The 14,815-nt window shown below is 42.3% G+C and overlaps 1 protein-coding gene across 1 annotated transcript; it reads left to right on the top strand.

Moving 5' to 3' along the window:
• The first annotated feature begins 1,672 nt into the window (after nucleotides 1-1,672).
• Nucleotides 1,673-12,704, top strand: LOC117503990 (homeobox protein aristaless-like 4). The gene is given in 5 exon segments (XM_034163324.1): nucleotides 1,673-1,682; nucleotides 1,793-1,971; nucleotides 1,973-2,101; nucleotides 9,465-9,593; nucleotides 12,173-12,704. Coding segments are annotated over 5 exon segments (756 nt in total). The 3' UTR covers nucleotides 12,482-12,704.
• The last annotated feature ends 2,111 nt before the right edge of the window (nucleotides 12,705-14,815 follow it).

A 14,815-nucleotide genomic window follows, 5' to 3' on the forward strand; every position in this document is an offset into this window, starting at 1 on the left:
CATGATGCACTGTTTCTTTCTCTTTTTGCTCTGTATGCACCACTCTGCATTTAATCATTAGTGATCGATCTCTGCTCCCCTCCACAGCATGTCTTTTTCCTGGTTCTCTCCCTCAGCCCCAACCAGTCCCAGCAGAAGACTGCCCCTCCCTGAGCCTGGTTCTGCTGGAGGTTTCTTCCTGTTAAAAGGGAGTTTTTCCTTCCCACTGTAGCCAAGTGCTTGCTCACAGGGGGTCGTTTTGACCGTTGGGGTTTTACATAATTATTGTATGGCCTTGCCTTACAATACAAAGCGCCTTGGGGCAACTATTTGTTGTGATTTGGCGCTATATAAAAAAAAAAAGATTGACTGATTGATTAATCACTCAGTAAAGTGAGCTGTCCTTGAGAGTCTTGGTGAAACCAACCTGTCTGAGACACACCCATTTGGGATGTCCCATTCAAATGTTTTGAAAATCTGTTCAATTTTGCTGAAATTATCAGGGGCAAAACAAAGTGTGTCTAACTTATCATGTAGCACAGTTGCACAGACAGACTGCAATTCTAATGCATGTCTTCTTTGTGGGCTTGGGGCCGGTGGGTGATAATAAGAAACAAAACCAGAAAGGCCACTCAGAGAGATTGATACTTATTCATGCAAATTAATTCTTTGTGATTCAGTGATACCATAATACAAGTTTCAGTGCGACCCCACACTGAAACACACAACTCTTCCACTATGTTTAATCCATATTCAACCCAAACTGTTTAGGTTAAACACTTATGACATTGAATTTGACCTTTCAAGGTCACTCGATTAAAACTCAAGTTACAAAAAGTGATATGTGTCTTCATATTAGCATTTAATAGTGACCACTGCTGTATCTGTAACCAATTCATAGAAACAGCCATTCTAAATATAAGCATTCAGGCAAAAGTTTAACCTTTGCTTGTCACCTTGAATTTTATTATTTTTCTCAAAATCAAAAATCTTTGTCCTTTGCTGAACCTCAATTATTCCACTAGGTTTGGTTCAAATCAGAATTGCTTTCTTTACACGTGAACAGACATACGCACACAAAAGAGAATTGTTGGACCAACCTAACAAAAAGTGTTTCAGTTGGTAGCACTCAAATTAATTAGGCTGATCCAACTTAAGTAATGTTGACACTAACTTGTTAATATAATTTGGACAAACTTACCATTTATTGGTGTGAAGTAATTTTCTTCTCTTTTTTCATCACAGGACTGTGTGCAGGTGTAATAAAATTAATTTCCCAAAAGCTTTTCAAAGACAGTCTTTAAATCCCTCATATGCTGTAGTACTGCTTGCAGTTAGGTTCAGTATTGTAGCACCTGAAAGTGACAGCTGAGAGTTGAAATGCGAATTTGGACATTAATACTGGAATGCAACTTAAAGCTTTTCAACTGCAAAATTCTTTAATTGCCACAATACATTAAACACACACACACACACACACACACACACACACACACACACACACACACACACACACACACACCACACACACACACACACACACACACACACACACACACACACACACACACACACACACACACACACACACAGAGAATATTTCATGTATTGTCCTGTAAAAGTGACAAATTGTGCTTAGTGAATCCATCTTATGTTAGACCACAGAATACTTTTCCTCAAATCTTCTGAAATCATGTGTGATGGTAATACAGCCACAAAATAAAATTTTGTGACATTCTTGTTTCTAATCTGAGGAGTATCAGTACCTATCTCTGTATATTAAGAACCTGTCACTTCTTTCCTGTCTCTGTAGGTAAGGGCAGCACAGGTTTGACAGATACTAACTTGGCCACAGACTCTGAGCCTCCTGGAATGGACACCAGCTACCATCACACGGTCAAGGCGGCCTCTGATAGACCGCCAGGCAGTGATTTAGAAAATCCACTGGACAAAGGCGATGGCGGTGAAAGCAACAAGGGCAAGAAGAGGCGCAAACCGCACAACCTTCACAAGCTACCAGCTGGAAGAGCTGGAGAAGGTGTTCCAGAAGACACACTACCCTGATGTTTACGCACGGGAGCAGCTCGCACTGAGGACCGACCTGACTGAAGCACGTGTTCAGGTAAGTCAAGACAGCAAGGCTGCTGCAGGGTTTAATTTTTTTAACCCCAGGGTCTTCAAGTCTTCGGGGTCTTGGTGCTTCTTGTTTTACTGAAAGGTTGTTTGGCTTGGACTTTAATTTTTATGATGACTGAATGTCTTTGGTATAAGATCTCTCTACACAATCCTTCGGTGTAGCTGCAGTGACTTGTCAAATGAAGGAACGTAAGATAAGGTTTACAACTTGTAATGTGAAGGAATGTCAGATATGTGCAACAGCATGACCATATGGTGCTCTTCTCTGAGTGTCATCCAGTGTGCATCAGTGTTGAGAACTCCTGTAATTGGAAAGGTCCAAGAGGACGCCCAAGTAGCACCTGTTTGCAGCAAATAGATGGCAGTTTTCAGTAGGTGGGGGTGGCCCAATGGTTTGCCTATAGGAGGCTCCCAATTAAGACAAAGGTATAGTTCCCTAGCAAAGGTGGGACAAAGTCACTGTCAAGTCATTCTCAAGTCATCAATCTGCAAGTCCCAAGTCAAGTCTCAAGTCAGCTTGCAAACAATTGGTGGTCATTATGACTTGAGACTTGACTTGGGACTTGCAGATTCATTATTTGAGAGTGACTTGATGGTAACTTCGTTCCACCTCTGTTCCCTAGTGTAGTAGATGTGGTGATGAACAGCACCAGCACATGTTCCCAGACCTGATATGATCTAGTTTTGCCCAATCAGTGTTTTTGATAGATTGTGTATTACATGTTGTTGCTGAGGTACTTATGTCCATGCTGCTACCAACAGCAGAAATGCTTATAATCAGGACTGTTAGGGGAGGAACTCTTAATGACTTGTCATCATGCAATCCAGTCAAGTCTGGGCACATGTCCTGGTGCAGAGCTTCACAACATCCATGACATCATGGAACCACCTCCTGGATGTCCATCCCCACATCTCTAAAATAATCATCCATCTGCTGCACCCAGGTGAAGCGCAGGTGTCTCTTTGGCCTTCTGCAGCCACTGGGGTCATCAACACTCAAGCACCTACATGCTTGCCACATGACACCAGAATGTCAAAGCTGACGTTTCCTCACAATGCCAGTGATCCTCCTCATCTTAGTCTCCCTAAGTAACCACTCATTTGATACAAAGTCATTCAAGCAATTCACAAGGATCTGCCAAAGAGACCTGAAACCAAAAACATCCAGTCGTTGCCTTAGATCACTGGTTAGTGTCAAAGTCTCACAACCATACAGTAAAGAGAGGAAAGACTAAAGACTTGGACCTTCATTCTCCTGCAAAAATATCAGCACTGCCAAACACCTCCGTCCAGCAACCTCATAAGCTCTTTCCAGGCATCTCTTGATGTATCTCAAAAGCAGAGAATCCAGAGATGGGTACGTCACTGCAGAGATACACAAACGTCTTTTCAAAATCAACACTTTCACTACATACAGATACACTTCTGACGCCAAGTCCAGGAAGTCATTAAAATGGACTTAATCAATGCAGTGACAATTTGAGAATGTGGAAAATATGAATTTCTGCTAGAAATGAAATGTCTAGTGTAACTAATGTGCAATGACATTTCATATTACAATGCACTGCTGTTTGGTGCATATAAATTATAATAATAAACAATAAATGTATAGAAACAATGCCACTGGGCTGAAAACGTAGATTTTGGAAGGTGTTGTTTTGTTTGAAAGAGTACAGTGGAATGTCTCTTTTCAAGTATTCGCTTGATAGCTGCGAGAACCTCTGAACCAGACGTCCTATCGATAGGTGTTAAAACAAAAATGTTTAAACAATGCAAGCTCATGAATTCCTCAACATCTGCTGCTCTGCAAAGATAACGTCACTCACAGAGCAACTCCAGAGATTTATCAGGTAATGTAGAAGAGGGAGGTGGGGCGGGAGGGGACCAGGAGCTAAGTGAGGCTGGGCGTGGGGGGGTGGGTGGACTGAGGGTTGAAGTGCCTGGGCCTCAGATGTTCACTTAGAGAGGAGCAGACTTTCACCAACATGTGAGGAGACGTGCTCTTCTCTCTTTCAGTCCCGAGCTGGTTCTGTTCTTGAGTCTGCCAGGTCATTTCTTCAGGAGTTAGTCAGACCCGGAGCCAGTGCAAAAACCTCGTACCAAAATTCTTCCAGTAACTTCCTACTTAGATTTGTATGCACACTCACACGGCACTTGGTGAACAAAAAGAGGCCTCTGTTTCCGTGTGCGCACACGTACGTGTGCGCTGTGGCCCACCAAAGCCCCTGGATTTTCAGTGTTTTTCTTTCATTAACATCCTGTTCAGGCAAGAATGTGTCCCTGCTGTGGTCTCCAGAGTAGGTGTGAAAATCCCTCCATGGGCGATTGATATTTTAAGATTTGTTTCAGTTGGGCACAAATCAACCTGGGCGCTGATTGCAGTCTGTGTAGATTTTTGTGAAGTATTCATCATTTGCCAAACAGCGTTTTTACGTGAATCTCTTCTCACGACCAACTGCAGCATCACAAAGGCTTTGTGATGGAACACAGGAAGTGTGAGGGTTATAAGTCAGCGCTGCTGGACACTGCAGCAGAACCGCCTGCTTCAGAGAGACGCGGCTTCACACGGCCCGACTCTGCCAGTGGCAGCCTTAAACATTCACGTTAAATAAAGATAAAAGACACGAGACGTCCAGCATTCTGCTCAGGTTCTCAAACCCAGAAATACAAATCACAGCTCGCGACTTCTGCAACTCAAAACTGGAAATTAAAAAATAATAATAATTAAAAAAAAGAACTTTTACTGCTTTATATTTCAGAAGGTCAAACGTTCAAGAATTTTATTTTGCTTAAGCATATCAACAGTGTATGTGAGCAGTGATTTTGTGACTGCAAGTGATCTTCTGATGAGATAAAAGAACAAGCGGCTTTCAGTTGGAAAACATCACGTCTGGAGATATTTGCTTTTTCTGTCTTAGAGTTTCAAAGGGAGAAAGTAAATTCAGCTCCGAGTCATATGTGCTGCAGATACATGGAAAGGCCAGGGGTCAAAGGTCAGGGGTTTCAACAACATCATGTCTCTCAGTTTTGCAGTTCTGTTAGTCCAAAGAGCTCACACAGCAGAACATCAGACATTCTGCAGATTCTCTGATGAACACCTGCATTTGCAGGTGTTCATCAGAGAATCACCAGAGTTCTCAAATTGGCAGCACGGGGGCCAGACACGACCTGTGAGCCAGTGGTCTACATCTCATCTCAAATTCAGCCTGTACGATCAATTTCCTTCTGTAAATTAATTGTTGAACTGGTTTCCTTGGATGGACAGAAACCGATCACTGGTTTAAACAGTGCACAGACGATAAAAACATCCCATTTAATTTGACTGTCATTGACATTTTCTACAAATACAGCTGCACAATAATAAAATGAAATTAAATAGGAAAAGCAATTGTCATAAAGACCACTGGAACTGAAATGTCAAAAGAGACACCGACTTTTTAAATATATATAAATTAAAAACTTTTGATTATTAAAAACCTCTAATTCATAACTTTTGGGATAGATCAAAACCACTAACCAATAATGGCTGTTACTTCAGCCTATTCCTTTTCAGTATTTTATCCAAAACAGACAGATACAAAAATATCAATAAAATAACCCTGGAGGTCTGGTTTTCTAAATGTAGATAGAGTAAATGTAAATAGCACAGAATATATTGCACAGTTTGTAAAATGTAATTTTGTAAAACCACAGTATATGGTGATTTCACAGAGGAAGGTGATTAAATGTATGTGTGAGCTGTTAAATTCTGACAACTACACGGCCCTAAGGGCCCCTTCACACAAAATACAAATAAGTACAAATCAGGGCAAATCACACCGGAACAGCTTGTATGAGAGAACCACGAAAACATTGAGCCGACGGGCAGGAGTGAACGAACCTGCTGTGACGGTGTCGTGCAAGCAGGAACACTGCGAGCAGCTTTGACGTGTTGAGAACAATAAAATTAAAACCAGCTGTATAATTAGTGAATATCACTGGGTTGATATAAATAGTAAATAAAAGGGGATGCAAAACAGAACCCTACGGTTAAATAACCCTGGTTAATTAAAAAAATAAATGCCACTTACGGGATTCGAACCTGCAATTTACAAAAACTCTGATGACCAGATACAAACTTTACCACTGCGCTACAATCACTATCTTATAACAGGAGCATGAAGTGGCTAAAATCAACAAGTAGATAAACATATTTTTTATAAAGAGAAAAAAGCGCAATGATAACTGACCAAACAACGTTTGTTATGGTGTATTTCTGCCAATATGTGACTGAAAGTGGCGTATTTGTCGCACTGTTGGCTTGTCATATATTCCTGCACAGCTCACAGGACACGCGTCTCGGGCCGGGCCGGGCCTGGCGCGTGTCTGGCCCGACACGTGACATTCAGATCGCCTGCTGCATGTCCACGTGAACTGACAGTCCGTTTCTCCAGCCTGTCGCAAAAGCGATATATGTTTTATGTATTTCCATGTGTGGACAGCAAGCACACACACGTGCGTGTCCGTCAAAACACGATACGTGTTCTGCAGCTGTGGTGTCCAGAACTAGAGATGTCTCAACAGCTGTTGGCAGCCAGCCATGCCCCTGTCCGTTCAGCGCACAGACCTAGATGTCACTCTGTGATCAGATGAGAGGTATCTCACTGCGGGGGCGCACAAACCACATGCACGCACATGTTGGGGGGGAGCGCACAAAACATGCACACGTGTTGTGGGGGGAGCTGACACTTTGGCATGCCACATGCGTACTTGGCAACTTCACAGTCATGGGGGCACTTAGACAAATTTCACTGCCAGCTTCACTGCCAATTCGACCACATTTGTACTACGTGTGAAGGGGCCCTAAAATAGGAGTGAACACACAAGTACAGTGAAGAACATAATTGAGTATGCATTGCCTTTAAGCAAATCAAACATGCAGATTGCAGTGCACCGTGGTTTTGCATCACTCCTTTACTGGCCTGATTTAACAAAGGAAATGAGACACGACATGCATGATACAGGATTTGTGGGGAAAAAACACAACAAACCTTCATTTAAAAGACAAGAAATGGTGAGCCAGACTGAGCCTTGTATGTCTTTGTGCTTTGGTAAGAAAGCTGACATGAGTGACAGCAGAGGCGGGTTATCAATCCTCTGAGCTGCTTGCTCACTTCAAAGTGTTTTCGGCCCCATACGGCTCTCCTGCTGGGGCCGGTTTGGCATTTCTCTGCTCTTTCTCTGTGGGGCTGTAACATAAATAAAGCCTCATTGAAAGTCCACCAGCTACTTAAGCTGTCAAGATCTTTCCCAATTACTGTCACAACGCCGCGTGTGCAGCACAAAGAATGTTCTCCCTCTATAATAGCCAACAGGCTGGGCACCAAAGTGCCTTCTTGCTGGTGACAGTGAGAACAGCAGCGGTACTGACAGGGTATTTCTGGAGGTACAAACAGCTTTCAAACCTCTAATAGATTTTTCAGAACAATATGATGGAGGTGTGTGTGTTTTGTGTGTTATGTCAAAGATGGTACAAATGAAGATCTGTGAAAATGTCCAGAAAAGTAGTATTAAAGTATCTCCTGAGGTCAGCATGCTTTTGTAGTTGCAAGAGTCATATTATGCAAAATTATCTTTAATCTACATTTGAAAGTTAGATACAGTTGGGGGTTTATGTTAAAAATCCACAAAATTCCACAAATCTGACCGTGCATGTGGACGTTCTCCTAGTAGAAGCAAAATGTTTTGTAAAACTTTGCAAAAACCTTGTAACTGTTAGAATGGCTTAAGCAGAGGGTCACCCCTCTGAATCTTGTCTACTTGAGGTTTCTTCCTCAATATCATCAGAGGGAGTTTTTTCTTACCACTGTTGCCTGTGTGCTTACTCTAGGGCAGGGGTAGGGAACCTGTTCCAGAAAGAGCCATGAGGGTGCAGGTTTTCTTTGCAGCCACTGACTCCACCAGGTGATTTTACTGATTAATATCACTTTGAGCAGATGGAATCAGTTAATCAGTGAAATCACCTGGTGGAGTCAGTGGCTGCAAAGAAAACCTGCACCCTCATGGCTCTTTCTGGAACAGGTTGCCTACCCCTGCTCTAGGGGTTGGTAAGGTTAGACCTTACTTGTGTGAAGCGCCTTGAAGCAGCTTTACTGTGATTTGGTGCTATAATAAATTAAATAAATTGAACTGAACCTTCTTCTCAGCTCCCCTCTGTGCCATTTGTTAATTGTCTCTGCCATATAAAACCTGGATGTCATTCAAAAACTCAAGATAAATAGTAACAAAACAGAGCTCATAGTTATGGCTTCAATTCCACTGCTCCAGAAGGTTGGAGATCTTCTTGTTGTGGATGGCTGTTCCATCTAGTCATCCTCTGAGGTCCACAACCTGCAGGTTGTTTTGGATTCCAAACACTCATTCCACTGTCACATCAAATCCATCATCAAATCTGTTTTTTAGTATCTCAAAAACATGTCCAGACTCCTGAACTCACTTCCTGATGTCTGTCACCTCCCGTCTGGTTTACTGCCGTGGAGTTCTGTTCAGTCGACCCTCAAAGCCCTGTACAGGCTCAAGTATGTACAGAACTCAGCTGCTAGGGTTCTCACTCATACTAATCCCTGGCAGCACATCGCTCCCATCCTCAACGACCTTGACTGGCTTCCTGTTAAGCCCCGCGCCACCTATAAAATCCTTCTCACCTACAAACCCCTTCATGTCCTTGCTCTTCAGGACCTAATCGAGTTTCTCCATGCTTACAACCCATCTTGGACTGTGCAGTCCATAGACAAGGGTCTGCTCTCTATCCTCCACAACAGAATGTAAACATTTGGAGACAGAGCATTCAGCACAGCAGCTCTTACTCTCTGGAAGTCTCTTCCATAAATGATCCACTGTGCATCTTCTCTGGAGACCTAAGAATCATCTGAAATTAAAGCTGTTAACCCAGGCCTGTGGTCTCCAACTGTGCCCCCCTTTGTGTTAAGCAAACTTAAATATTTTGAAAGGCACTATTTGAATATTTGAATACTTTGACAGTTTAACATATTATTATTATCATTTGGGGTCTAGGCCCCAAAAGTCCCATTTTAAAACTCGACTACAACTGGAAACTGTGTGATAAGACACTTTGTCTCTCTCTGATAAAAATCAGTAACACTCTTCTTATATTAGATTATATTATTTTACATAGAACTTTCTTAATCTCTTGGGAAGTCTCCCTCAGGGAAATTGAGGTTCCAGCAGCATTGTATAGCAGTACACAGGGTAAGAAACACACAGAGCATCAAAAATGAAAGTAAAAAAACAGTTTGCAAATATAAATATAAATGCCAGTATTTTGACATTCAGACCTGTTCACCTTTCAGGTGTGGTTTCAGAATCGAAGGGCAAAATGGAGGAAGCGGGAGCGTTTTGGTCAGATGCAGCAGGTCCGAACACATTTCTCCACAGCCTACGAGCTTCCGCTGCTGGCCCGCCCTGAGAACTACGCACAGGTACAAAACATCCCCTTAACTCCACATCACCTTACTGCAGAACCTTCGTCCTGCACACTTTTGCAGAGTGATTCCTCCCTGCAGGAAGTATTTGCATGCAGGAACAGAAATGATCGCGATGCCTTTAATGACACATCCATATCATCAATTAAGCAAAATCTTTTCACAAAAATTCCCAAAACCTGGTGTAAAGTCAAGCACAAATAAATTTTTTTCCCCTCAAAATTCTATTCACAATACCCCATAATGACAACAAGAAAAAACATTTTTGATTTTTTTTTTTTTGTAGATTTCTTAAAACAAAACAAAACAAAAAAACAAAACATAAAACAAAACCTACTAAGAAATCACACGTACATAAGTATTCACACCATTTGCTCAATAGTTTGTTAATGTACCTTTGGCAGCAATTACAGCCTAAAGTCTTCTTGCCACAAGCTTGGTGCACTTTGGGCAGTTTTGCTCATTCCTCTTTGCAGCACCTCTCAAGATCCATCAGGTTAGATGGGGAACATCAGTGCCGAGTCTGAGGTCAAGAGCACTCTGGAGCAGGTTTTCATCCAGGATGTCTCTGTACAGCTGCATTCATCTTTCCCTTAATCCTGACTAGTCTCCCAGTTCCTGCCGCTGAAATGACCCACAGCATGATGCTGCCACCACCATGCTTCACTGTAGGGATGGTGCCTGGCATTCACATCAAAGCGTTTGTTAATTGTTTCTCGTGGTCTGAGTCCTTCAGGTGCCTTTTAACAAATTCCAGGTGGGGTGCTATGTACGTTTTACTAAGGAGTGGCTTCCAGCTGGCCACTCTATCACAGGCCTGACTGGTGGATTGCTGCAGAAATGGTTGTCCTTCTGGAAGGTTCTCCTCTCTGCACAGAAGAATGCTGAAGCTCTGACAGAGTGACCATCGGGTTCTTAGTCACCTCCCTGACTAAGGCCCTTCTCCCCGATCACTCAGTTTAGACAGGCGGTGAGCTCTAGGAAGAGTCCTGATGGAGCCAAACCTCTTCCATTTACAGATGATAGAGACCACTGTGCTCATTGGAACCTTCAAAGCAGCAGAAATGTTTCTGTACCCTTCCCCAGATTTGTGCCTCAAGACATTTCTATCTCAGAGGTCTTCAGACAATTCCTTTGACTTCATGCTTGGTTTGTGCACTGACAACTGTGGGACCTTATATGTAGACAGGTGTGTGCCTTTCCAAATCATGTCCAATCAACTGAATTTACCCCAGTTGGACTCCCATTAGGCAGCACACTCATTTGAGGGCGTGCGCTAAAGGGTTAAAATATGACGCAATAATCCTACATCTGGGGACAGCCCTCGTCTGTTCCCATCAGAAACACGGCACTTTGAGTTTTTTGGCAAATTACACGGAAAACAAAATGAAAATGCAAAGAAAAACAGACGATGTGGTGGAAAGTGGACGTGACGGTTTGTTTATGACCCATTGAGATGGTTGTGCAGGCGAGAGACCACAGCTACTCTGTCAATGTGTGTAGGCTAAAACTTACCGACATGACCTCTCCCATTTGTCTGATCTTCCCTTCTCCACTGGGAACTGAAAACAAGTGCACTTTTTGTGACTGTGTCGGTGACTGCAGCTGTACACCATTTTTCCATGTGAAGTGATGCTGTGTTTGTGTTGTGCAACAGCAGGCTGTCCCCGGAAGTGGTCAAATCACGAGATATCACACAGGAGATCAAACGAGACTGTGCTGCTCTATTAAGCTGTAGAAACATCTCAAGGATGATCAGTGGAATTCTGAGCTTCATAGCAAATGCCGTGAATACTTCTGTACATGTGATTTCTTAGTTTTTTATTGTTAATAAATCTGCAAAAAAAAAAAAAAAAAAAATTCACATTGTCATTATGGGTATTATGTGTAGAATTTTGAGGAAAAATGAATTTCATCCATTTTGTAATAAGGCTGTAACATAAAATGTGGAAAAAAGTGCAGTGCTGTGAATACTTTCCAGATGCACGGTACATGAACGGATTCTTGACCCATGTCTGCGCTACACTCTGCTCGTAAACACAACAAACCTGAAAAATATATTAAAGCAAACATGAGACACGGCCTCCAGCTGATTGTAAATCCTTGCCATAGCTAATTATCAAATTCACTTAATGCATTTGTTAGCTACAGGAGAGTAGAGGTTTATGCAGAAAAACCATGTTTCAATATAATTTCTGAGATATAATCAACAATGTATTTTCAAAGTATGTAATGTATTTTCATGTATTTTCAAAAACTGAGAGCCTACACAAAAAACATTTTCAAAGATGACCTTTGATTTGACCGTAGACCTTGGCATGACCTATGATGTGAGAAGAAGGTCCACTGAGTTTATCAGTCTGTTTACATCATTCCCAAAACAATTAGTTGAATAAATCCAAGCTCTTTGAACTCAGCCTTATTTTGCACTCAGATTACACATCTTTTAAACAGCAAAGTGCATTTGGGCACATCACATATGTCTAGAGAGGGCCTTCTGACAATAGGAAATATGTCAAAGCATGATCAGTAGTTTGTGTCTTCTTTAACATGTCAACTTGGTGTCACCATTACAGATTCAGAACCCTCCGTGGATCAGCGGCAGCAGTGCAGCATCTCCTGTGCCGGGTTGTGTCGTGCCCTGTGACACGGTGACACCCTGTATGACCCCTCACTCCCACTCAGCCAGCGGGGTGTCAGATTTCCTGGGGATGCCAAGCCCCGGAGGCCATGTGGGACAGGCTCACATGGGCAACCTGTTTGGAGGATCTCCAGCCATCAACACATACGATCTCAACATGGACCCGGACCGCAAGTCTTCCAGCATTGCATCGCTGCGCATGAAGGCCAAAGAGCACAGTGCAGCCATATCTTGGGCTACATGATGCGTTTGTATCTGCTGGACTGGGGTAGTTCTTTTCATCCCTGAAACTTTTAAACAAACCTGACACAGGAAGGCACTCAAGTGTAAAACTTTAAAAGCAACGGTGACTACCTTCTTAAAATAATTACGCAGATGATTTGGTCAGATCAGCAACACGGCGCTGCTGTGTTTAGCGGGTGAAAGCAACCGCTGGAGTAGCTCAAAAGCTGCAGCATAAAAAAAAATAAATAAAAAAAACACACCAAACACCTTAAAAATGTCAAATCTATGCACTTATTGTCCAAAATACAGGAAGTTGTACAGGGCGTTCAGTGTCATTATAGTTTTCAGTTATCATTGTCACCATGTTATTTAAATCCAAGTGTTTATGCCTTCAGTCATTTTGTTGCTGGTTTTGATTAAAAGAAAAAGGCAAGCATCCTCATGCAAAAAAACAAAAAAAAACATATCTATTATTATTTCATGCTATATTATACTAAAGCATTATCACATGCAGGAATGAAGACATGCAGCCATTCCAGAATATGCAGCACATCATCTCCAGAGTTAAAGCATCCACCTCACCGTGTGTATTTTGGTGACTAAAACAGTTCTGACAGCATTTTGTAGTCCAAAACAAAGTCCGTTTGAGTGTGGTCGGAGTGACAGACCCACCTGCAGCACTGCCTGAGCGTACCGACGTGCACGGTGGATGAATGTGGTGTAGTGTGGGAGTGCGAGAGAGGCACAGCAGGCCCGCTGTTCTCAGGCCTGAAGAACCTGAGAGCTGCAGCACCGAAACACAACCAGCTATATTTCAGGATGAGGTGCTCAGAAGCAGACGTGTCTGTGACCCTTACTCTGCGGAGCTTCAGCAAAAGACATGCCTACTGCTCAGTCAGGCTGCCAGAAATAACAGCGGGGCCGGCAGCAGGACAGCCTCTGAGGCTGGTGGAGGAGCGAGCTGAACGTGTTGACACTTTTAAACACCAAAAGGATGTCAGTGTTTAACAGGAGCCAGTTCACACTCACCGATGGCTGTTCACATCTGTTAAGTGTTTTTTGAAGATCATGCCCTGAAGCAGCTTTCTGCCCTACATTAATGTATTTCTTCTTTTTTATTTTCCAGCTTTGAATAGAAATGCAACTTCATTCATCTTCAGATTTTATTCTGTCTCACTTGAATGGAGCTGAGTCTTTCTCAGGCTGTCACATGCATTTCCCCTCACACATACACCCATTCTCTCATCCTGTACACATACAATCCCTATACTCTCATGTATAAATTTCCCAAGTCAAAGCACATTTGTTCCCCTCACATATGTTTCGCCTCTTACATTCATTCCCTCATAAATCTGCATCCCATCTTCTCACATGTATTCTCTCATATATGTTCTGCACTTCACTTACAAGCATTCACACATTCACCCAAATTCTCCTTCTTGTGTTCACCCTCTCAAATATACATTTTCACTGTCATGTGACAGACTGAATGCATACTTTATGTGGCATATACAATAGTGTTCAGAATAATAGTAGTGCTATGTGACTAAAAAGATTAATCCAGGTTTTGAGTATATTTCTTATTGTTACATGGGAAACAAGGTACCAGTAGATTCAGTAGATTCTCACAAATCCAACAAGACCAAGCATTCATGATATACACACTCTTAAGGCTATGAAATTGGGCTATTAGTAAAAAAAAAAAAAAAAAAAAGTAGAAAAGGGGGTGTTCACAATAATAGTAGCATCTGCTGTTGACGCTACAAACTCAAAACTATTATGTTCAAACTGCTTTTTTAGCAATCCTGTGAATCACTAAACTAGTATTTAGTTGTATAACCACAGTTTTTCATGATTTCTTCACATCTGCGAGGCATTAATTTTGTTGGTTTGGAACCAGGATTTTGCTTGTTTACTAGTGTGCTTGGGGTCATTGTCTTCTTGAAACACCCATTTCAAGGGCATGTCCTCTTCAAGTATCTTGACATATCCAAACTGATCCATGATACCTGGTATGCGATATATAGGCCCAACACCATAGTAGGAGAAACATGCCCATATCATGATGCTTGCACCACCATGCTTCACTGTCTTCACTGTGAACTGTGGCTTGAATTCAGAGTTTGGGGGTCGTCTCACGACCTGTGGCCCTTGGACCCAAAAAGAACAATTTTACTCTCATCAGTCCACAAAATATTCCTCCATTTCTCTTTAGGCCAGTTGATGTGTTCTTTGGCAAATTGTAACCTCTTAAGCACATGTCCAGAGGGATTTTGCAGGGGATTCTTGCAAATAAATGAGCTTCACATAGGCGTCTTATAACTGTCACAGCACTTACAGGTAACTCCAGACT

Source organism: Thalassophryne amazonica, chromosome 2, assembly GCF_902500255.1.
Source record: "Thalassophryne amazonica chromosome 2, fThaAma1.1, whole genome shotgun sequence".
NCBI classification, from domain to species: Eukaryota; Metazoa; Chordata; class Actinopteri; order Batrachoidiformes; family Batrachoididae; genus Thalassophryne; species Thalassophryne amazonica.